The sequence below is a fragment of the Dipteris shenzhenensis genome, chromosome 30 (genome assembly GCF_047967505.1).
Source record: "Dipteris shenzhenensis isolate YYH24624 ecotype China chromosome 30, Dip_SZ_1.0, whole genome shotgun sequence".
In the NCBI taxonomy this organism is placed as follows: domain Eukaryota; kingdom Viridiplantae; phylum Streptophyta; class Polypodiopsida; order Gleicheniales; family Dipteridaceae; genus Dipteris; species Dipteris shenzhenensis.
The window spans coordinates 244,763-269,819 of NC_141625.1; the positions used below are offsets into that span (position 1 = coordinate 244,763).

A 25,057-nucleotide genomic window follows, 5' to 3' on the forward strand; every position below is an offset into this window, starting at 1 on the left:
CCTAGGCAAATTTGCACTCGTAAAACATGTCCCAACTTGGGGGTTGCAAGGCATGACCATACGGGGAATGGCGATGAGGTGATCATTGCCCCCAACCGGTCATGCTCCAATGCCTTACCTCGATTGTGAGGCACTACCCTTCTTATGCCTCACCCTAGGCCATCTCCGAGTCTCTCAATCTCTTGCACTGCACTCACTCCTCGACTCTGGACACCAACCGGAGGCTAGGTTCACACACACGGTGGCCAAGACGGTGGATGGGTGTGAGCCAATAAGAGCTGGGTGGGCGAAGAAGCCTGTTGACACCTTCCATCGGGCCCAAGGCTAGTTGGCTTGCCAGGTGACGGCACACGCTCGGATTGGCTCGTGCGCCGTATCCTCGGCACGAGGCAGGAGGGGTTTCTTGAGAGTTTCTTTTCTGACCCGATCAACCCATAAACTTCATTTTCTTCATCATCTTCTTCTTTGTCCCGCCGAGTCCGATCGGCCAAGTGAGTTTTTTGAAATTCAAAAGTGTGAGGGCGATGGTGGTGGAGGTGTGCGCAGAGTGCGAGGTTCGCCCCGCCAGCATCCGATGCGCAGACGAGGAGCTCGTCTACTGCGCCCCTTGCTCTGCGTCTTTGCACGCCAAGAAAGCTCGTGCCCATCACTCGCTCCTCCCCTTCCGACCACCCTGTGACCACTGCGAATCCGCACTAGCTCTGTTCCAATGTGCACAGTGCGGGGGTTCCCCAGCTCAGCCTCTCGCCTTCTGCTCCGATTGCACCGCTCATCTGCACTCCAAGAAAGCCAGAGCTCATCATCGGGTCCAGTCCATATGCAGCACGCTCGAGAATCAGGAGGTGGGATGCGAGAACCTGGCCTTCTGTTCCATGCAAGCCGCGGCAGAATACAGACAACCTTTCGAAGAGACGCATCCTAACAAGGCCCTCCCAGCAGATGAGAGACGTGACAACAAGCCGGAAAAGTCAAGTCCGTCGTCCAAATGTCACAAAAAGTCGTGTAGCGCGTCTGATTCTGCTTCTAGAAAGCGTTCTAAGAACACTTTACCTGGTACGTCGGCGCCCAACGAGCAACGAACGAACGTGTCGCCGAGGAGAAATCCTAAGCGGGCAGTCGTGCTCAAGCCTCGTCAGTCAGCAGAAAACCCACGCTCATCTTCAAGCGAAAGCGACGAACTGAGCACCAGTAGCAGCGAAGGGGACGAGAGTTATGGCATCAAGAAATATCATAGAGGCTCAGTAACACTTGAGGCGTTTGTGGTGGATGCCGATGGCCACGAAAATGGACACGCCAATGAAGGTAAAGTCTCTTACCACTCTAGCGTTTCATGAACATGCTTGATGAGTTTGTAATTTTATTTTGCTGTTGCATTAGAAGTACTAATGATTGGGGTAGATTTCATTCCAGTTCTGAGTTGTTTCTTGCCATTAAATAGATCGTCTCGCTCGGGCCTCAACGAGGGAACTCCTAAGCATATGCCGTCATACTCATAGCGGGCAATTCACCTCTTCTTCTTCTTATAATTGTGGCGACTTACTGTGAGAAATGACTAGTAGGTAATATATTTACGTTTTGCAGGTGCCCACCCAGAGCATCAAGGTCAAACAGAAGGGGGTATTCAAGAAAGAATACGGAAAATGCTGGTGCTTGGGCTCCACCCAGAAACTCCTGAAATCGAGGCACAACAGGCACTGAAAAATGCACAGCGACTTCTCACAAAACATAATTTGCGCCAGGTGATTCGCATGTTTGAATATGCTCGTAATTTGAGCTTCTATGTTTAAGTTGCTACAATGTAAGCTTTCTAAAACTTAAAGAGCAGGATGGACACAGTCACACAAGTAAAAACTATAAATAGCCGTGTACGCCTCGCTCTACTGTGCATCCTAAGGTTATGCGAGCTAAAGACGAAATATTTTCCATTTTCACTAGATTTGCTGTTTGGCTTAGGCTCATTCCTGCATGAAAGACCTTGGAGAAATAAGATTCCAATCGCATTCTATGTGAAGAGAACGAAGGAGCCTCGAGGAGCCTTCCCTTACTCTCTCCAAAGGATGCTTCTTCATGCCAAGACGGGCCCTCGTTGAAACGTGGGATTATGAAGGGATTGCTTGCCAAAGATTGGACTCCCAAATTTCTTGGCGGAACCTCCTTGCCCGTCTCACAAGCAGGCTTGTACTTGGCATTAGTGGAGGGAAGGCTAGTTGTGCACTTGGCTTCTTGGAAGTCCCTGTAATGTCGCCACTACCCAAAAAGATTGTACACTTGTACATGAAAACATATGAAGAGCAAATGTGCACCTCCAAAGAAAACTTTGAACTTACCTGAAGGAGATAGGACAACTGTCAAAACGATATATATCCCTATACAGTGCATAGTTGGGTTACGCTAGCAAAAACCCTATAGCTTCCATTTTTACTAGATTTGCTGTTTTGACTCAGCTCTTTCCTGCATTAAAAATTACAAGAACTGGAAAAAGAAAGAAAGAACGAACATGTAGCTAGTAAGTAGAAGGGATCCGTAAGTGAAGATTGGAAGACATAGGAGAGAAGATCTACACCATAGGGAATGCACTCATCACATTTTAAGTACGGTCCATAAAGAGAGCTCCCTCCTTCCTCAAAATAGTCCTAAAGGATGCTCAATCATGCAATTCGAAGTTTGTTTAGGAAGAAGCTCAATTCCCAAAAGTTTGTAAAGAGGTTAGCCACATAATTCTAACATTGTGGTGTTTTATCCTTCGTCTGCAAATCATGTGTAAAACCATCCTAAAAATGACCCATCTGGGGTAAAAAGAGAGACTTTAGTCCGAGTTCACTGGTAGTGTTGCCAACATGCAGGTTTAACAGCAAACTCCTCTCCCGAAGCACTTTTATTGTTGCTTGGAAAGATCCACAAATAGCTGAAAAACGTGGGGGGAATTCCCACAAGTCTTACTGGATAAAGACGACTGTACATCTGTAGCCCTGTACCAAGACTCGGTAAAAAATCAGTGCTGCTTGTAAAGTTTTCCTTGTGTGCCATGATTGAGGGTTGAGCATATTGTCCCTCCACCCCCACCCACCCCCATTCTTTTACCAGGATATGACACACTTGAGTTATGATTTGAAGCTACAAGCCCGTAGGGCATAGATGGACACCTGTGTAGACACAAGTTCCATAGTTGGGTCCATATGCGTATGGTTGGCTGAACCATACGCGTATGAAATAAATCTTTCGTATGCGTATGGTACGGCCAATCACACTTGCCTTTTTTGGGGGGGAACAACGGGGTTCCCAGATCTTTATGAAACGTTCTTTTTATCAGTTTCATGACTTTAAAATTTATACAAGTTTGAAGTTTAAGGTTTGAAGTTGAAAGTTTGTAACTCTCTTTCATTAATTGTGTACAATGAAAATTAGCCTATTGTTTTTGGTTGTAAAATTAGGTCACGTATCATTCAGCCCCAGGGGCTGAACCATACTCCAATCATACTTCCGTACCCATATGCTGTATGCGTATGGTAACGTATGGAATGACGCAACCTTTGAACTTTGTGTAACGATTTCCTGTAGAGCCCAAAATCTGAAATGCTCAGCAGAGTCAGTGAAAGCTACATTCATTTTTCTGAAGGGCCCGTTTTTAGATAACATTGACATGCATGGATTTCTTTTATATTGGCCTTGTGAAATGCAGGCAGGGGTAATGAAAGGAAACTTAAAGGATAATGATGCCCTGAAGGGAGGAATGCGGATGGTGGAGCTTAGATCCAGAGAGACAAATCGGCAATATGGTCGCTTTGAGCAATGGGTATACAGCCTAGCCCATACAATTGCTGAGTATTTTGACACACAGCACTTTGTCCAGAGGCACTCCTTGCTTCAGGTATACCTTTTGTGAACTCCTATGGTTTTGCAAAATTTATTTTGTTACATAGCCCTCCTGATTTACATAAGCACTTTCATTGTCTACGGCAGATGACACTTATTCAACTGTGTTTATGTTGTGTGTGTGGTTTGTTTGATGCATTTCTGAATGCGCCTGCACATTGCATTGTTTTGGCTTCCACTAGTGCTCTGCATACCCTTAAGGGCTTCTGGTTATCTCTTCATTTCCACAGATAAAATCTGGTTGTCTTCTTTATGATTTCCAAACTTCATAGCCTTTGTAGTCTTCTGCTTCATAGCCAAGAGAGGAGACACATCTTTTCTCCAGGGTTATTTTAAGTGAGCTAAAGGATAACATTCCCTGCTTAGCTGACTGACTGCATGCAAAGCTACATCTTTTAATTAAAGTGGTTGTTTTGTTTCGGAAACAAGATTGAAGTTTCACATTTAATTTGCAGGTTGTATTTTATGGAATAAAACAAAATGCAGATTGTGCTGGCTATGCATTTGCAGCCACCTTCAACCGTATCACAAAACTCTCTGCTGATTATATACCATCGAAGTCGGCAGATTCACAGAAGGTTGACAAAGGGGGCAAGCTTGGTTTTAGCCACAGTGTCTACAGTCGAGTGTCAAGAATGAGTTACAGAAATGGTATTGTTGCGGGACTAATGGATACTGTGCAGACCTCAAAATCTTATCAGAAGGCCAGTATGAATGTTAAAACAAAAGAGAATGGTAGAAAGGGGAAAAACAAAATTTGCATTAGTACAGGGCCTGTTGTAGATGTGATGCACTCAGTTTCCTGTAGTTCTGACGATTTTTATTCTTCAGCTGAAGATTCTGATGGTTCCATTGGTGGTGGGTATGTTTGGAAGGATGAGGCTGCTGATATCCAGAGGTGGGATCATATAGATTCACTAAAGTCAAAAGAAGATAAGTCTGCAGCAGTCAGTGCACTTGTAGTACATTCAAAGAAAGTTGGTGATGATTTTCTTAAGGAAAAGAGAATTAAGGTGAGAGAGAGAAAAGTGGCGGGCCCTACGATTTGGGACGGAGAAGCGTTTCTGAAAGGTAAGAAAGACTCAAAGACCATCGACATTGGACAGAGAGGGATTACAGGCATGACTAGAAGACCCTGTTCTTAGACTTCATACTTAGACCTTGAGCATGTGTAAGTGTGTGTGTATATGCCTGCATATGCAGGTGTGGGCATGTGGGTTGTTGTGTGGATGCATGGATGCCTTGCATGGGCCTGCCCGTGTGAATGTGTGCACGCTTGAGGTGGGCACATTCAAGAGCAGCAGCTTTGACTTTGAATAGAAACCTGGAATTCGTCTGCAAAATATGATTAAGTTGCAGAATCTGTATAAACTCTGCATTAAATGGCACACTTGTTTAGAACAGACATGGAGTATTAATGAGCCATGCTTGAAGACAATCACCTTTAAGACTAGGTTTTCTTCATTGTGCACACACGTGTGCATGCGTGTGTATGTGCACATGTCCAAATGTGTGCATGCAGGGGGGGGGTGCATCACTGCATGCTCACACGTGCATGGGGGGTAAATATTAACCTGAAATTCAACTGCAAAATATGATTTAAGGTGCAGTATGTGTCCAACTCTACAATTGACCAATGGCACACCTGTTTGAATAGAATGGAATAATAAAGGGCTATGCTCAAAGAAAATTGGCTTCACATCTTCCTTTGATTTCATTGGCACATGTTAGATGAATATGTCATCTATACTTATTTGAGGAATCTGCGTGCCCTTCAAAGGCTATGCAATGTGGAGGAATTTTGAGGCTCGGCGGAGTTCCTCCGAGGTTTGGCGGACCTCCCTCGAGGTTTGGTGGAGGCTTGGGAAGAGCAAGTGGAGGTTTGGGGAGGTTCAGGGAGGCAGGAGGGCTGTGGAGCTTTGGTGTGATGCCACGTGTCGGTACCAGGTGGCGCAAGGAGAGCAGAGCTAATAGCAGCAGATCTATCATCTGACACGGTGGTGCTGGTCAGTCTGCTGTGCCTCTTTTTCGGGTCCTGTGTGGCGCGCAGTCTGCTCATTTGCAGTCTGTCCTGAGATGTCTGCTGAACTTTGAAGTCTGTCTGCGTGCTGCAGTCCATCCGCGGTGAGGATCAGGCACTGCTGTTGAAGGATGGCGGCTGCCCAGCAAAGTGGCAGATTGCGATGGACTACTGGGCTTCGGTCAGCTCAGGCGAAATTTGGTAGGGATCAAGCCTCAGACTGCGCAAGACTGCATCAGACCTGATAATGTGGTGATAACTAGCAGACTGCGCCATTTGGCAAACCATATGACGTGGCAACAAAGATGGTGGGTGAGCTTGACACGCGGAGATAATTATTTATTTATTATATATATATAATATAATACTTTAAATTTAATTTATATTTGTTTTTGGTGGAGAGAGAGAGAGAGAGAGAGAGAGAGAGAGAGAGATGTGCTAGCTCTCCTTGAAGTCACTTTGTTGAGAAAGGTCAAGCACAAGATGAACATTCATTTTGTTCATTCATTGGAGAGAACCTTACACCTTCAAGTATCTTGCAAGCATGTGGTATGTGATTCATGTTGTCATCTCTTTTGCTCCATAGCATTTTGATGCAACTAGAAAGTTTGTAGAACCTTTACGGTAAAGGTCCATAGCTTAGGCTAAACAACACCTACCAATATATGATCATCTATTCACTATATCTCCATCTTTATATTTCTTATTTGTGAGGTTGCATTGAAAGGGCAATGCCATGTGGCACCCCTCCTTGCAACGTCTCTTATAAAGATAAAGGGCAATACAACTCTACGAACCCAAAGTTCATTAGGTCCAGGCTCCAAGATCTCATGAAAAAGATTGAAGTTTAAGTTTGGGATCAGCATTGGTTCCCAATTGTTAAGGTCAATCGTTGGAGCTTCAACTGTGAGTCTGTGAGCTAGGGGTCTGGAGCTTATCTGTGGGGGTTAAAGGTTACTGTGCCTTAACCTCGGTTATGTACAATACTCAAACACATATATAAATGAATGAAAAAGAAGATTAGGGTGGTTCTGCACCCACCAAAACTTGTGTGGCTCTCTGTCTCTCTCTCTCTTCTTCTTCCATTCTTGCTTTCGTTGAGAGCACTCTCAACTTGTATCAGAGCCCGGGTGATCTAGCTGAGCGTGCGTGAATGCTTGAAGCTCAGCAGCTCTGTGAGAGGAAGGAGAAGCTTTGTGGGAAGCTTTGTGGGTGACTTTACTTGCATCCGAGTGTGCAGAGATCTTGGAGGAATCTTTGAAAAAGTCACTTTGGCTTTGCGAAGTGGTTTTGAGAGCCCGTTAAGAGCTTTCAAAGAAAAAGTCGTTTTTTGAGCTTTTCCTTGTTCCGTTCGATGACAAAGACTCCTTATTGACTTGTAGAGGCAACTATTGCTTGCTTTTGGTGTCCACATTACTTTAGGAGCTTGGAAACACCTTCATTCTTGAATCTGGGATCATTTCATTGGATTTCTGACTCACTGTGTCAGTTCTTGCGTTTTTTGCCTGGGTGTTGGAACTCAAGTTTGAAGCAACCATTTGCAGATTTGTCAGTTCCGGTGGACTCGAGGTCCTAAAACTTCTATGTTGCTCATCATTTGCACTCCGCTGGAGTTTATAAACAGCTCTGTTTCAAAAAACGTTTTTCAGTCCGTGTGTTGGACCCAGTGATTGAGACCACGGTTTCCAAAACCGTCTGTCCCATTGCGTTCCGGACGCCCAAAAACCCCTACCTATCAGTTCTTGCGTGATTCGGTGGAGGATTTTCAGAGTTATAAATCTCTGTGTATTCGATTTCGTCTCTCTGTTATGCATTTTTCATACTAAGGTTTTGAAACTTTAGATTTATGCCACATGGCAGTGGATAAGTGTTGACTCCCATTTCTCACTCATCGGTTGGGATTTTGGAGTTCTGGCAGAAGACAGATATATGCAGATTTTCTTGCTGAGTCCGATTATGCAATGGCGTCCATGTTTTGAGGCATCTCAGGTTCAGTAGCGCTCATTACCGTGGGACTATGATTTCTTGAGCATACCTTATGCAAATCACTCCGGTTGCAGTTTGAGCAGTTGTGCGCTCATTCGTGGTATGCATTGGGTTGCAGTGGATGATTTATAGGCCATTTGGATGCATTGCGGTCCTTGTTGGATGTGCTAATAGGCCCAAATTGCCTTGTGGGATGCTTTTTTTTTTTTTTAATGGACGCTTTACACATGGATGCTATTTTATGCTGAGGGACAGCTTTGAAACATTGCAGATGATGCACTGATAGTGCTATGCTCTCTTGGATGAGACATTATTGATGCATATGCCAGTGGACAGTGTTTATGCTTGAGTCATTTGGCACTTATTGGCATTTTCTTTTGGGTCAGATTTGCTCATATGGATGCATAGTATATGCACATGAGTCAGATGCTTTGAGCTTTGAGTTTTGGTGATATTTCACTCTATTGTGGCATATACATTTGGGTGCACCTGGTATTTGGTGTGATTCTCTCTTGAGGCACTAGCATTTGGGATTTTGCTTTATTTGCATCATGGCATCCTATTCCATGTCTGAAAAGGAGTTTTTCAACATTAAAAAGTTTGATGGGACAAACTTTTCTTTGTGGAAAGAACAAATAAGGGATGTGCTTATTCAAAAGAAGCAGATTAAACCCTTGGCAGGGATTGAAGCTAAGCCTGCAAATATGTCTGAGGATGATTGGAATGAGTTGGATGCATTAGCAAAGTCTACTATTAGACTTCATCTTGCAGAGTCAGTTTATTTCACAGTAGTATAAATGAGCAGACTACGGAAGATTTGTGGAAAAAACTGTGTGCCACTTATGAGAAGGAAACTGCCTCTAATAAAGTTTATCTCATGAAGAGGTTGTTTGAGCTGCAGATGAAGAAAGGGGTCTCCATTGCTTCTCACTTGAATGAATTCAGTATTATTTTCAGCCAGCTTCAGGCTCAAAAGATGAATTTTGATGCGGAGACTAAGGCAATATTTCTCTTATGTTCATTGCCATCCTCATGGGATACCTTCCGTACAGTTGTCAGTAACTCTGCAACTGGTGGAGTACTGAAATTTGATGATGTTGTGGGTAGCTTGTTGGCCGAGGAGATTAGACGGAAGTCTATGGATGGCAACAAGCAGGATGCAGCCTTAAATGTGCAAAGGGGCAAATCACAGTTCAGGGGGAAGTCCCAAGAAAGAGGGAAGTCTCGTAGCAAATCCAGGCACGAAACATTGAGTGTTACCACTGTGGCAAGAAAGGCCATATGAAAAAGGATTGCTACAAGCTAAAAAGAGAGCAAAAGGATAAGAAAAAGAATGCAAATTGGGGTGCAAATCAAAAGGAAGAGAGTCCAAGGGAGGACAAAGGAAAAGTGGAGATCGAGGAGATCAATGCAGTCACACATGATAGTGACAATGATCTTTTCATGTCTAGTTTATCTGCAGAGTTGCTTACCACTTCAGATGATGCATATTCCTAGGATTGGATTTTGGATTCTGGTGCTTCATTCCATGTTACTCCCCATAGGGAATGGTTCTCCACTTATGATAGTTGAAAGACAGATTGTGTGCATCTTGGAAATGACTATGCATGTGACATAGTGGGAGTAGGTGTGGGAGTAGGTGACATAAAGTTTTCTTTTACAAATGGGTCTGCATTTGTTTTGAAACATGTGAGACATGTGCCTAAGTTGACCAAGAGTCTTATTTCAGTGGGTCAGCTAGATGATGCTGATTTTCACACCACTTTTGGCTTTCAAAATTGGAAAATTCAAAAGGGCTCTATGCTTTTGGCCAGGGGTGCCAAGTGTGGGACTTTGTATCCCTTACATGTATCAGGGGTATTTGATCATGTTGTTGCAATAATCGAGCAGCCAAGCACTTCTTTATGGCATTGCAGCTTGGGGCACATGAGTCAAAATGGAATGAAACTCTTATGCCGTTTGGGTTATGTATCGCATTTGAGTTTCTCTGATTTTGAATTTTGTGAGCATTGTCTCTATGGGAAGCAAACTAAATCAGCCCATGAAAAAAGGCGAAAGAAAGAGTTTGAAATGCTTGATTTGATGCATTCAGACGTATGTGGTCCCATGCCTACACGATCATTAGGCGGGGCTGAATACTATGTGACATTCATTGATGATGCAACTAGGAAAGTGTGGGCTTATGCTATAGCTCGTAACAGTGATGTGTTCCAGGTATTTTAGAAATGGCTGGCCTTGGTTGAGAATCAGTCAGGTAGAACGCTTAAATACCTACTGACTGATAATGGTGGAGAGTATCTCTCTCATGACTTTCAGCATTTCTGTGATACACGTGGGATTAAGAGGGAGCTCACATCCCCTTGTACTCCAGAGCAAAATCCAGTTGCAGAAAAGATGAACCGTACCATTCAAGAAAGGTTGCAATGCATGCTTTCCAATGCAAGTCTTTCTGGTGGTTTTTGGACTGAGGCAATGAAGACTGCAGTGCATGTGATCAATAGATCACCTAGTAAGAGTTTGGATGGTGGTATTCCTGAAGAGGCATGGAGTGGCAAGAAGCCCTCTTACTCTCATTTGCGTATATTTGGGTGTGAGGCATATGCACATGTGCCAAAAGAGCTTCGAAAGAAGCTAGATCCTAAGTCTAGGAAATGCATCTTTCTGGGTTATGGTGAAAGTGGAGAGATGGGCTATCGTCTCTGGGATCCAGAAGCGAAGAAGATCATACGCAGCCATGATGTGGTCTTCAATGAGAAGAAGATGCATAAGGCAGCCATTAGGGATGTGGAAATGAGGAGAATCACTTTCCAGGATGTGAATCCACCTGCATATGTTGATAGACAGCAAGTTGTCCATGCACCAAATGTGCAAGAAATGGTACAACCAAGTACTCCCGCAGGTATACAATCAAGGGTAGATGATGGATCATCTATTGGTGGAAATGATTAGCCAAAATGGCTGATATGCAAATGGAACAGCAAGCTGAAATGCACTTGAGAAGATCATCTAGAGTGTCTAGACCACCTGATAGGTTTGTTCCAGGGGTAGACTATGTGATGCTTACTGATTGCGGGGAGCCTTCTTGCTACAAAGAGGCTATGATGCGTGAGGATCAACGCAAGTGGGAGTATGCTATGTAATCAGAGATGAGTTCACTTATGAAGAATAAGACTTGGGACTTGGTTTCTTTGCCACATGGAAAGAAAGCATTGCCATGTAAATGGATCTACAAAATGAAGGTCACAGGTGATGATGTGCCTAGGTACAAGGCCCGTTTGGTTGCTAAAGGGTTCAAGCAAGAGAAGGGTGTGGACTTTGATGAGATATTCTCTCCAGTTGTGAAGATGACCACACTTAGATGCATGCTTGGACTAGTGGCAGTAGAGGATATGGAGCTTATGCAGATGGATGTCAAGACAGCTTTCTTGCATGGGGATTTGCATGAGGAAATTTACATGGTGCAGCCGGAAGGCTTTGAAGAAAAGGGCAAAGAGCATTTAGTTTGCAAGCTAAAGAAGAGTCTGTATGGTCTTAAGCAAGCACCTAGAGAATGGTATCAGAAGTTTGATGCTTTCATTCGGTCCCAGGGTTTTAGAAGGAGTGAAATTGATCACTTCCTCTACACTAAAAGGGCTAAGGATAATAGCCTCATAATCCTGGCACTATATGTGGATGATATGCTATTGGCTAGCAAGAATACTTATGAGCTAGATGCATTAAAGGCCAAGTTACATGAGGCCTTTGATATGAAGGATTTGGGACTTGCAGGTCATATTCTTGGTATGCGCATCACGCGTGATCGGAGTAGGAAACTCCTTTGGCTTTCACAAAAAGAGTATGTTACAAAAGTATTGCAGCGTTTCAATATGGAGGGGGGGAAGGCAGTGAGTACTCCATTGCCTCCATATGTGAAACTGAGTCATACAGATAGTCCCAAATCAGATGAGGAGAGGGACATGATGGTCAAGGTTCCTTATGCATCAGCAGTTGGGAGTCTTATGTATGCTATGATAGCTACTAGACCAGACATTGCATTTGCAGTGGGAGTTATTAGCCGGTATATGGCTAATCCAGGAAAGAGGCATTGGGAGGCAGTTAAGTACATCATGAGGTACATGAAGGGTACCAAGGAGATGTGCATCTGCTTTGGTAAAGGAGACATGCGTGTACTTGGGTACACAGATTTAGACTATGTAGGGCATGTGGATAGTAGGAGATCCACTTCTGGTTATGTGTTCACCTTTGCAGGTGGTGCAGTGTCGTGGATGTCTCGTGCACAAAAGTGCGTGTCTTTGTCTATCACAGAGGCTGAGTATGTTGCAACCACAGAGGGTTGCAAGGAGGCTATATGGCTTGATCGGCTAGTGGGAGATTTGGGGATTCATACAGGTGTACCGACATTGCATAGTGATTCCATGAGTGCTATTCAACTAGCACGGAATCCGGTCTTTCATGCAAAGACCAAACACATTGAGGTCAGGTACCATTTCATCAGGGAGGTACTTGAGGACAAGCGCATAGAGCTTGTCAAGGTTCATACAGATGATAACCCTGCAGATATGCTGACGAAGAGTCTATCTAGTCAGCGGTTTGAGTATTGTCGTGTATTGATGGGCATTGGATAGTATGCTCACTAGTTGTTCTCTCTTAAAGGCACATTGTTCTTTAAGTGGGAGGTTGTGGGGGTTAAAGGTCACTGTGCCTTAACCCCGGTTATGTACAATACCCAAACACATATATAAATGAATGAAAAAGAAGATTAGGGTGGTTCTGCACCCATCAAAACTTGTGTGGCTCTTTGTCTCTCTCTCTCCTTCTTCTTCCATTCTTGCTTCCGTTGAGAGCACTCTCATTATCGATTACGAATTTGATTCAAACGTTTGTTCCACTATATAAAACTCAACAAGAGTTGAGTGATTGAAGAAAGGGTGTGTCTATGGCAAGGTGGAGGAGAAACGAGTCAAAAGTGGAAGTAGAAACCTAGGCAAGCAATGTAGAAGGCGTAGAGTAGAGGCAACGAAGGCAAGGAGGTGAGGCAAATGTGAGAATAATTTTTTGTGTATGGTTCTCTTTCGATGTCGGAGCCGTTAATTTTGTAACTATTGTTGCTTTTGGTGGCTCATCAGATACAAACAAGTATTTGAAAGAGCTTTGGCTACCTCCACTATTGATTGCACGTCCCATCCTTGAATAGCTCGAAAAAGGAGGTCAAAGAAAGAGAATTAGATCACAAAAGCTCAGTGAATTATTCGATTGGAAGAGCACAAAATGCATGGAAGAAGCAATTTGCATTAGGAATGGGGGAAAGCATGGCTCACACCTAGGCAAGACACTCGAGGCAACTTAGGCAAGGAGGGGGAGGCAAATGCGAGAGTATGATTGGAAGATGGATGGAGGAGGCATGGCTCACACGCAAGCAATATGCTTGAGACTCTTGACTCCAAAGGGCATTCAACAATTTGCATCGCTCATCTATTCTATTCATTTTTAAATTCTAAGCATATGGGTCTTGTTTATGATTAAATTCTATCTTGTAATTGGCGCTTTCAATTTTCGATTAGCATTGCGTTTGTTGCAACAGGTTGCTAATCTTATGCCTTAAATCATCATGCATTTGCAAAAGAGATGCAAACTTGAAGCATTAAACAAGGTGAATTGCATTAAAGTGGCTTGCCTTTTGTAATGAGATTGCTTCCAGGGCAATGATCAAGGAGTTGTAGGAATTGTTTTGTACATGATGTAATGGTGTGATTGGTAAACATAATTGCAATTGTGGGTGGCAAGTGTGCTACTGTGTTGACCCACCTAGATGTGGTCTAGTGTTGACCCACCTAGATGTGGTCTAGTATTGTTGTGGGTTGCATAATTAGTTGGTGCATGTTGTGGCTAGGCATAATTTGTTGAAGTGTATCAAGCGTTTTCCCATGTTTCTTGTAACAAATGTTGAAGTACCCCACAATTTAAGTGCATGTGGTTGGCTCCACGTGTTCCAACATGTGTTGCAAGCTATCAAGGAGGGTACGAATGTTTGCTGGTGGTGACTTGTACATGTTAATGACAATTGGAATGTCTCATTGCATGATATTGAAAGTAGTTAGTAGGCACTTGACACATTGGTTGTACATAAATATATAATGCAACAACAAAATGTAGTCTTTGTAGTATGTTGCAATGTCGAATCAAGGTAGAATCCCTCTTTGTCGATCTCATGCTTGAACCCAGCAATTGGATAATGTTGTGTGTTTTGTGTGGAGTTCTCGTATGCATAAGATAGATGTTGCGTGAAGACTTGTGTAGGACAAAATGTCATCTTCATGGGTAGGGTATGATCTTGTGTTCAAGGATTGCAGGGAACATATGTTTTGTTCCATCAAGGAGCAGTCGACTTGTTTGGTTCTCCATGTGCATTCATGGTGCAAGTGTTGCAATTTGTCAAGGATAGTTTTGTCAATCTTAATGTTCTTATCTTGAATGGGTTGCAAGATATGTAGGTTGTTTGGGTTGCGTACTCGTGACAATGTTGAGGTCATGTGCCTTCATTCTTGTAGGGTCAAATGCGAGGTGGTCCATTGTGAGTTGTCGTGCATGATGGATCATGCGTGCAGTAGTTGGTTGTATGGTAATTTGGTGTTTGCACATGCTATTCAAGTGGTTCTTGCCAATTTGAAATTTGCATGCGAATTGCAAGCTTGGGGTCTAGGCCTTTGGAATTCCTTCCTTGAAAAGGAAATGGTGTGTAGCATGTGCATGCTTGCCTACATTGGTGTTGTTGATTCTATCCAAACGATAGGAGGCTTTGTGTCCATTGTCGCACCCTTGACCACATCATCATCCCCATCCACAAGCTTGTTTGGAATGTCAAGGTTGCTAGAGCAAATCTTAGTGATCATGCTTGATTTCATGTGCAACTCATGGTGCAGACCTTTGCTCAGTTTGGGGTTTGATGGGATTTGTATTGTCTTGTTGCATGATTTGTGGTAGAGGTCCTTTGATTTAATGCAATGAGGATATGTTGTTAGTTTCCTTAACACGTCATGGTTATGAGCGTCTTTTGTTGCATTTGTGTAGAATAAATGTGGCACTAGTTCTTTTTGAAGAGGTTGTTGACAGTATTGCTTGTGCAGTTTGGCAAGGTCATGCACAATGTGTGCACCTACTTGTAGATGATTCAGCCATCCATGGGCATGTCGAGTTCATAGTATAGGATGTTGTCCATCCAAACAAAAGCAGACATTGCCAATGTTGAGGGTTTGCATGAGAAAATCAAGTTGTCTTTTGTTGGGCTTGCTTGGCACATATCTCCACAAAAGAGAATGTCAATGCCTTTGAACGGCAGTGTGTGGTTGTGCTTTATTTCACACATATGCTTGTCTGTGGCAACAAAAGTGTTTTGTTCAATCAATGAAATTTCATTGAATATTATTAGCTCCACATCTTTGTACAGGTGTGAAAGGATTTGTGTTTCTCGGTTGTAAGGCTCTTGTAAGTTGATGAGAGCAAGGGCAAATGAAGTGACGAATGTATTGTTGTACCTCCTATGTTGAATGATACCTTTCAATTGTAGGCTAGGAGTAATACTTTTGGCAACTCCATGGAAGTTGAATTTTCACGTGAGTAGTGTCGTTGCAAGGCTTGCACAAGCAGTAGTAGTGTGAATGTTTTGCTTGTACCTATGTTGCCTAACAAGAACAAGCAGAATGGCATTTACTTGTGGATTTTTTTCTTCAACATAATGTATTCGATGAGGAATTGTTGCTTGGAGTTGAGCTTGCGAAGTTCGCGGAAGCATCAGAGTTGTTTGCTTTTGCTTGCGGGATAATTTTCTTTGCATGGTCGAGTTCGTTGTTAAGGTTGAACTCTGTACCAATGTGTGACAAGCCATTTGTTATTGTTGTGCACATGGATGATGTCGTGAGGATGGGGCCATTGTCAAGAGACAACATGCCCTTGTTGAAGTTTTCAAAGTTATTATCGATTGTTTCCTTCGCATGTGTACAGATTGTGCCATATGGTGAACTTGTTATCTGGGGCAGGTTCCCCGCTTGTGAATGGCAAGTACAATAGGCAAAGCTCTTTGTAATGGATTTTAGAGTCTTTCACCTTGCTATAGTTGTTGAAACAAGTAATTTTTGGTCGTTTGCATTTACCTGTTTTGTGAGAGGTTGTTGAGTACATGCTTGCGTACTAAACCAAACAAAGATCGCGCAACGTGCTGGGCTTGGTCGTGTACTTCCCTATAACGTCTTGGAAGAACACATCTATGTCGTTTGGTTCCATTTTCTCTAGTTGTGAACATCGCTTGAGTAGCAATGTGCATTCTTCCATAGGGCTTGTGTTTATGAAGCAAAACTCCCTACTTGTGCTACTCAATGGCAGGGACGTAGCAAAGTACATTGCTTATTGCGAGCTAATGTGCTGGGTGTTCAAAATTGCAATGCTAATTTTTTAGATGTGCTTGTTGGCTAGGGCATCTGCTTGCAAACATTGGTCCATTGCTTGCTTCATGGCCTTTGTAGTTGAACGATCAATTTTAGTCTTGTACGAAGTGCAATTTGCAGATGCAACATGGGGATTCATCACAAATTGGTTGTTAGTGTTGGCTTGCCACCACAGTCCTGATATAGTGGCATTAAAATTGTTCATGTAAATATCCTTGGGATGACAGTGCAAAAAAATTATTGTTTGGATGACGTTGGTTCTCAAGGCCATAATGTATTGTTCCTTTGTTAGCGACACGGTGTTCAAGAGACTGTCAAAGTCAAGTTTCTCAATGTCGTTATTCAAGAGAGCATGTATTTTCTAGCAATTGTCTTTGTGCATGCTTAAGAGCACATGTTGGTCAAGAGGTGTCAATATTGCTATTGTTCTCAAAGGTGGGTGTGGGAAATGCATTAGGGGAGAATTGGGGTCTCAAAAGGGCCTGATAAGGAATGGATTAGGGAATGCTTAGTGGGCTAATGCAAGGGGCTTGGACAGTCCCAAAGAGGCCTAACCAGCCCAACCTAGGTGGGTTAAGCCCACATTTGAGCCCACCTCTCCCCCCATCAATGAGGGGAGGGGGCCACTTTTTAAAATTTGAATTTCAAATTTTGAATCTTCCTCCCTCCCTCTCTCTCTCTCTCTCTCCCTCCCTCCCTCTCTCGCTCTCCCTCCCTACCTCCCTCCCTCCTCCTCCTCCCTCTCCCTCTCCCTCTCCCTCTCCCTCCCTCCCCCTCCCTCCTCCTCTCCCCTCCTCTGTCTTGCTCGTCCTCCTCCCTCCTCCCTCTCCCCTCCTCCTCCTTCTGGCTCCTCCTCCCTCCTTCCTCTCCCCTCCTTCTCTAGCCGCCCAGGATCCCTCTCCTCTGCTCCTCCCTCCTGCAGAATCTCTCCCCTCCTCCTCCCTCTTGTAGCATCTCTCCCCTCCTCCTCCCTTCTACTGTAGCTCCTTCCCTCCCTTCTACACCTGTCGCCCTACTCTTCTCCTCCTCTTCCTCTTGCCCTCATCTGCATCTCCTCCTCCCTCTTCCTTGCTACTCTCTCCCTCTCACTGCTCCATCTTTGCTAGCTCTCCCCTACATTTTAGCCTGCATCACTGATACCTCTCTTTAAGTACTCTCTTTAAGTACTCATGGCACCATTCGAGGACATATCCAACAAGTACCATGTGAACCTACAACTGGAGGCAGAATATGCAAGCACACGTTCTTTGGGATATAGTGGAACTCCTCAAAGTGTGCTCCATAGTCTTCGATTGCAAGGGAAAAAGCATCTTGAACTTTGGGTGGATGGAAACTTGTATCCTTTAGACCCTGCCACCCAAAAGAGGCCTCCTTTTCATATAGTGCATGATGTTTGGTTTGTTGGCAAGGGACATGCTGGATTGCTCAGTTATTGCAATAGATTGTGAGAGTGCTCTCAACGGAAGCAAGAACGGAAGAAGGAGAGAGAGAGACAGAGAGCCACAAGTTTTGGTGCGTGCAGAACCACCCTAATCTTCTTTTTTATTCATTTATATATGTGTTTGAGTATTGTACATAACCGGGGTAAAGGCACAGTGACCTTTAACCCCCACAACCTCCCACTTAAAGGACAATGTGTCTTTAAGGGAAAACAACCAGTGAGCATACTATCCAATGCCCATCAATACACGACAATACTCAAACCGCTGGCTAGGTAGACTCTTCGTCAGCATATCTACAGGGTTATCATCTGTATGAACCTTGACAAGCTCTATGCGCTTCTCCTCAAGTACCTCCTTGATGAAATGGTACCTGACCTCAATGTGTTTGGTCTTTGCATGAAAGACCGGATTCCGTGCTAGCTGAATAGCACTCATGGAATCACTATGCAATGTCGATACACCTGTATGAATCCCCAAATCTCCCACTAGCTGATCAAGCCATATAGCCTCCTTGCAACCCTCTGTGGCTGCAACATACTCAGCCTCTGTGGTAGACAAAGCAATGCACTTCTGTGTGCGAGACATCCACATCACTGCACCACCTGCAAACGTGAACACATAACCAGAAGTGGATCTCCTACTATCCACATGCCCTGCATAGTCTGAATCTGTGTACACAAGTACACGCATGTCTCCTTTACCAAAGCAGATGCACATCTCCTTGGTACCCTTCATGTACCTCATGATGCACTTAACTACCTCCCAATGCCTCTTTCCTGGATTAGCCATATACCGGCTAACAACTCCCACTGCAAATGCAATGTCTGGTCTAGTAGCTATCATAGCATACATAAGACTCCCAACTGTGCCCCAACCTGCAATGCCACAAAGAAGTGTTGAGAGTGCTCTCAACGAAAGCAAGAACGGAAGAAGGAGAGAGAGAGACAGAGAGCCACACAAGTTTTGGTGGGTGCAGAACCACCCTAATCTTCTTTTTCATTCATTTATATATGTGTTTGAGTATTGTACATAACCGGGGTAAAGGCACACTGACCTTTAACCCCCATAACCTCCCACTTAAAGGACAATGTGCCTTTAAGGGAAAACAACTAGTGAGCATACTATCCAGTGCCCATCAATACGTGACAATACTCAAACCGCTGACTAGGTAGACTCTTCGTCAGCATATCTGCAGGGTTATCATCTGTATGAACCTTGACAAGCTCTATGCTCTTGTCCTCAAGTACCTCCCTGATGAAATGGTACCTGACCTCAATGTGTTTGGTCTTTGCATGAAAGACCGGATTCCGTGCTAGTTGAATAGCACTCATGGAATCACTATGCAATGTCGGTACACCTGTATGAATCCCCAAATCTCCCACTAGCCGATCAAGCCATATAGCCTCCTTGCAACCCTCTGTGGCTGCAACATACTCAGCCTCTGTGGTAGGCAAAGCAACGCACTTCTGTGTGTGAGACATCCACGACACTACACCACCTACAAAGGTGAACACATAACCAGAAGTGGATCTCCTACTATCCACATGCCCTACATAGTCTGAATCTGTGTACCCAGGTACACGCATGTCTCCTTTACCAAAGCAAATGCACATCTCCTTGGTACCCTTCATGTACCTCATGATGCACTTAACTGCCTCCCAATGCCTCTTTCCTGGATTAGCCATATAGCGGCTAACAACTCCCACTGCAAATGCAATGTCTGGTCTAGTAGCTATCATAGCATACATAAGACTCCCAACTGCTGATGCATAAGGAACCTTGGCCATCATGGCCTTTTCCTCATCTGATTTGGGACTATCTGTATGACTCAGTTTCACATATGGAGGCAATGGAGTACTCACTGCCTTCCCCCCCTCCATATTGAAATGTTGCAATACTTTTGTAACATACTCTTTTTGTGAAAGCCAAAGGAGTTTCCTACTCCGATCACGCGTGATGCGCATACCAAGAATATGACCTGCAAATCCCAAATCCTTCATATCAAAGGCCTCATGCAACTTGGACTTTAATGCATCTAGCTCATAAGTATTCTTGCTAGCCAATAGCATATCATCCACATATAGTGCCAAGATTATCAGGCTATTATCCTTAGCCCTTTTAGTGTAGAGGCAGTGATCAATTTCACTCCTTCTAAAACCCTGGGACCGAATGAAAGCATCAAACTTCTGATACCATTCTCTAGGCGCTTGCTTAAGACCATAGAGACTCTTCTTCAGCTTGCAAACTAAATGCTCTTTGCCCTTTTCTTCAAAGCCTTCCGGCTGCACCATGTAAATTTCCTCATGCAAATCCCCATGCAAGAAAGCTGTCTTGACATCCATCTGCATAAGCTCCATATCCTCTGATGCCACTAGTCCAAGCATGCATCTAAGTGTGGTCATCTTCACAACTGGAGAGAATATCTCATCAAAGTCCACACCCTTCTCTTGCTTGAACCCTTTAGCAACCAAACGGACCTTGTACCTAGGCACATCATCACCTGTGACCTTCATTTTGTAGACCCATTTACATGGCAATGCTTTCTTTCCATGTGGCAAAGAAACCAAGTCCCAAGTCTTATTCTTCATAAGTGAACTCATCTCTGATTGCATAGCATACTCCCACTTGCATTGATCCTCATGCATCATAGCCTCTCTGTAGCAAGAAGGCTCCCCGCAATCAGTAAGCATCACATAGTCTACCCCTGGAACAAACCTATCAGAGGCGGTCTAGATACTCTAGATGATCTTCTCAAGGGCATTTCAACTTGCTGTCCCACCTGCATATCAGCCATATTTGGCTCATCATTTCCACCAATAGATGATCAATCATCTACCCTTGATTGTATACCTGTGGGAGTACTTGGTGGTACCATTTCTTGCACATTTGGTGCATGGACAGCTTGCTGCCTATCAACATATGCAGGTGGATTCACATCCTGGAAAGTGATTCTCCTCATTTCCACATCCCTCATGGGTGCCTTATGCATCTTCTTCTCATTGAAGACCACATCATGGCTGCGTATGATCTTCTTTGCTTGTGGATCCCAGAGACGATAGCCCATCTCTCCACTTTCACCATAACCCAGAAAGATGCATTTCCTAGACTTAGGATCTAGCTCCTTTCGAAGCTCTTTTGGCACATGTGCATATGCCTCACACCCAAATATACGCAAATGAGAGTAAGAGGGCTTCTTGCCACTCCATGCCTCTTCAAGAATACCACCATCCAAACTCTTACTAGGTGATCTATTGATCACATGCACTGCAGTCTTCATTGCCTTAGCCCAAAAACCACCACAAAGACTTGCATTGTAAAGCATGCATTGCAACCTTTCTTGAATGGTACGGTTCATCTTTTCTGCAACTGGATTTTGCTCTGGAGTACGAGGGGATGTGAGCTCCCTCTTAATCCCACGTGTATCACAGAAATGCTGAAAGTCATGAGAGAGATACTCTCCACCATTGTCAGTCCGTAGGCATTTAAGCTTTCTACCTGACTAATTCTCAACCAAGGCCAGCCATTTCTGAAATACCTGGAACACATCACTCTTCCGAGCTATAGCGTAAACCCACACTTTCTTAGTTGCATCATCAATGAATGTCACATAGTATTCAGCCCCGCCTAATGACTGTGTAGGCATGGGACCGCATACATCTGAATGCATCAAATCAAGCATTTCAAACTCTTTCTTTCCCCTTCTTTTATGGGCTGATTTAGTCTGTTTCCCATAGAGACAATGCTCACAAAATTCAAAATCAGAGAAACTCAAATGTGGTACATAACCCAAACGGCATAAGAGTTTCATTCCATTCTGGCTCATGTGCCCCAACCTGCAATGCCACAAAGAAGTGCTTGGCTGCTCGGTTATTGCAACAACATGATCAAATACCCCTGATACATGTAAGGGATACAAAGTCCCACACTTGGCGCCCCTGGCCAAAAGCATAGAGCCCTTCTGAATTTTCCAACTCTAAAAGCCAAAAGTGGTGTGAAAACCAGCATCATCTAGCTGACCCACTGAAAAAAGACTCTTGGTCAGCTTAGGCACATGTCTCACATGTTTCAAAACAAATGCAGACCCATTTGCAAAAGAAAACTTTATGTCACCTGCTCCCACTATGTCACATGCATAGTCATTTCCAAGATGCACAGAACCTGTCTTTCCACTATCATAAGTGGAGAACCATTCCCTATGGGGAGTAACATGGAATGAAGCACCAGAATCCAAAATCCAATCCTGGGAATATGCATCATCTGAAGTGGTAAGCAACTCTGTAGATAAACTAGACATGAAAAGAATGTCATTGTCACTATCATGTGTGACCGCATTGATCTCCTCGATCTTCACTTTTCCTTTTTCGTCCCTTGGACTCTCTTCCTTTTGATTTGCACCCCAATTTGCATTCTTTTTCTTATCCTTTTGTTCTCTTTTCAGCTTCTTGTAGCAATCCTTTTTCATATGGCCCTTCTTGCCACAATGGTAACACTCGATGTTCCGTGCCCTGTATTTGCTACGTGACTTCCCTCTTTCTTGGGACTTCCCCCTGAACTGTGATCTGCCCCTTTGCACATTTAAGGCTGCATCCTGCTTGTTGCCATCCATAGACTTCCGTCTAATCTCCTCGGCCAACAAGCTACCCACAACATCATCAAATTTTAGTACTCCACCAGGTGCAGAGTTACTGATAGCTGTACGAAAGGTATCCCATGAGGATGGCAATGAACATAAGAGAAATATTGCCTTAGTCTCCGCATCAAAATTCATCTTTTGAGCCTGAAGCTGGTTGAAAATAATATTGAATTCATTCAAGTGAGAAGCAATGGAGACCCCTTCCTTCATCTGCAGCTCAAACAACCTCTTCATGAGGTAAACTTTATTAGAGGCAGTTTCCTTCTCATAAGTGGCACACAGTTTCTTCCACAAATCTTCCGTAGTCTGCTCATTTACTACTATGAAATAAACTGACTCTGCAAGATGAAGTCTAATAGTAGACTTTGCTAATGCATCCAACTCATTCCAATCATCCTCAAACATATCTGCAGGCTTAGCTTCAATACCTGCCAAGGGTTTAATCTGCTTCTTTTGAATAAGCACATCCCTTATTTGTTCTTTCCACAAAGAAAAGTTTGTCCCATCAAACTTTTTAATGCTGAAAAACTCCTTTTAAGACATGGAAGGGGATGCCATGATGCAAATAAAACAAAATCCCAAATGCTAGTGCCTGCAAGAGAGAATCACACCAAATACCAGGTGCACCCAAATGTGTATGCCACAATAGAGTGAAATTTCACCAAAACTCAAAGCTCAAAGCATCAAAAGATGCATCTGACTCATGTGCATATATTATGCATCCATATGAGTAAATCTGGCCCAAAAGAAAATGCCAATAAGTGCCAAATGACTCAAGCATAGACACCGTCCACTGGCATATGCATCAATAATATCTCATCCAAGAGAGCATAGCACTATCAGTGCATCACCAGCAATGTGTCAAAGCTATCCCTCAGCATAAAATAGCATCCATGTGCAAAGCGTCCATAAAAAATAGCATCCCACAAGGTAATTTGGGCCTATCAGTGCATCCAACAAGGACCGCAATGCATCCAAATGGCCTATAAATCATCCACTGCAACCCAATGCATACCACGAATGAGCACACACTACTCAAACTGCAACCAGAGTGATCTGCATAAGGTATGCTCAAGAAATCATAGTCCCACGGTAATGAGCGCTATTGAAAATAGAACTTAAGATGCCTCAAAACATGGGCGCCATCGCATAATATCTGCAAGAAAATCTGCAAATATCTCTCTTCTGCTAGAACTCCAAAATCCCAATCGATGAGTGAGAAATGGGATTCAATACTTATCCACTGCCATGTGGCATAAATCTAAGGTTTCAAAACCTTAGAATGAAAAATGCATAACAGAGAGACGAAATCGAATACACAGAGATCTATAATTCTGAAAATCCTCCACCGAATTGCACAAGAACTGATAGGTAAGGGGTTTTGGGCGTCCGGAACGCAATGGGACAGACGGTTTTGGAAACCATGGTCTCAATCATTGGGTCCAACACACGGACTGAAAAACGTTTTTTAAAACAGAGCTGTTTGTAAACTCCACCGGAGTGCGAATGATGAGCAACATAGAAGTTTTAGGACCTCTTGAGTCCACCGGAACTGACAGATCTGCAAATGGTTGCTCCAAACTTGAGTTCCAACACCCGGGCAAAAAACGCAGAAACTGACACAGTGAGTCAGAAATCCAATGAAATGATCCCAGATTCAAGAATGAAGGTGTTTCCAAGCTCCTGAAGTAATGTGGACACCAAAAGCAAGCAATAGTTGCCTCTACAAGTCAATACGGAGTCTCTGTCATCGAACGGAACAGGGAAAAGCTCAAAAAACGACTTTTTCTTTCAAACCACTTAACAGGCTCTCAAAACCACTTCGTAAAGCCAAAGTGACTTTTCCAAAGGTTCCTCCAAGGTCTTTGCACACTCGGATGCAAGTAAAGTCACCCACAAAGCTTCCCACAAAGCTTCTCCTTCCTCCCACAAAGCTGCTAAGCTTCAAGCATTCACGCACGCTCAGCTAGATCACCCGGGCTCTGATACCAATTGAGAGTGCTCTCAACGGAAGCAAGAACGGAAGAAGGAGAGAGAGAGACAGAGAGCCACACAAGTTTTGGTGGGTGCAGAACCACCCTAATCTTCTTTTTCATTCATTTATATATGTGTTTGAGTATTGTACATAACCGGGGTCAAGGCACACTGACCTTTAACCCCCACAACCTGCAATGCCACAAAGAAGTGCTTGGCTGCTCGGTTATTGCAACAACATGATCAAATACCCCTGATACATGTAAGGGATACAAGTCCCACACTTGGCACCCCTGGCCAAAAGCATAGAGCCCTTCTGAATTTTCCAACTTTGAAAGCCAAAAGTGGTGTGAAAACCAGCATCATCTAGCTGACCCACTGAAAAAAGACTCTTGGTCAGCTTAGGCACATGTCTCACATGTTTCAAAACAAATGCAGACCCATTTGCAAAAGAAAACTTTATGTCACTTGCTCCCACTTGCTCCCACTATGTCACATGCATAGTCATTTCCAAGATGCACACAACCTGTCTTTCCACTGTCATAAGTGGAGAACCATTCCCTATGGGGAGTAACATGGAATGAAGCACCAGAATCCAAAATCCAATCCTGGGAATATGCATCATCTGAAGTGGTAAGCAACTCTGCAGATAAACTAGACATGAAGAGAACGTCATTGTCACTATCATGTG

General features: G+C 43.7%; 1 protein-coding gene across 3 annotated transcripts; it reads left to right on the plus strand.

Moving 5' to 3' along the window:
* Nucleotides 1-497: 497 nt before the first annotated feature.
* LOC147881584 (uncharacterized) lies at nucleotides 498-5,195 on the plus strand. 3 transcript variants are annotated; one of them, XM_087401983.1, is made up of 5 exons: nucleotides 498-1,302; nucleotides 1,582-1,739; nucleotides 3,680-3,868; nucleotides 4,329-4,524; nucleotides 4,749-4,828. In XM_087401983.1, the coding sequence occupies exons 1-5, from the start codon at nucleotides 525-527 to the stop codon at nucleotides 4,751-4,753; spliced, it is 1,326 nt and encodes a 441-aa protein (XP_087258109.1). In that variant the 5' UTR covers nucleotides 498-524; the 3' UTR covers nucleotides 4,754-4,828. The 3 variants fall into 3 exon arrangements, with proteins under 3 accessions (XP_087258109.1, XP_087258107.1, XP_087258108.1); XM_087401981.1 differs by having other exon boundaries at nucleotides 4,329-5,195; XM_087401982.1 differs by having other exon boundaries at nucleotides 3,680-3,793; nucleotides 4,329-5,195.
* The last annotated feature ends 19,862 nt before the right edge of the window (nucleotides 5,196-25,057 follow it).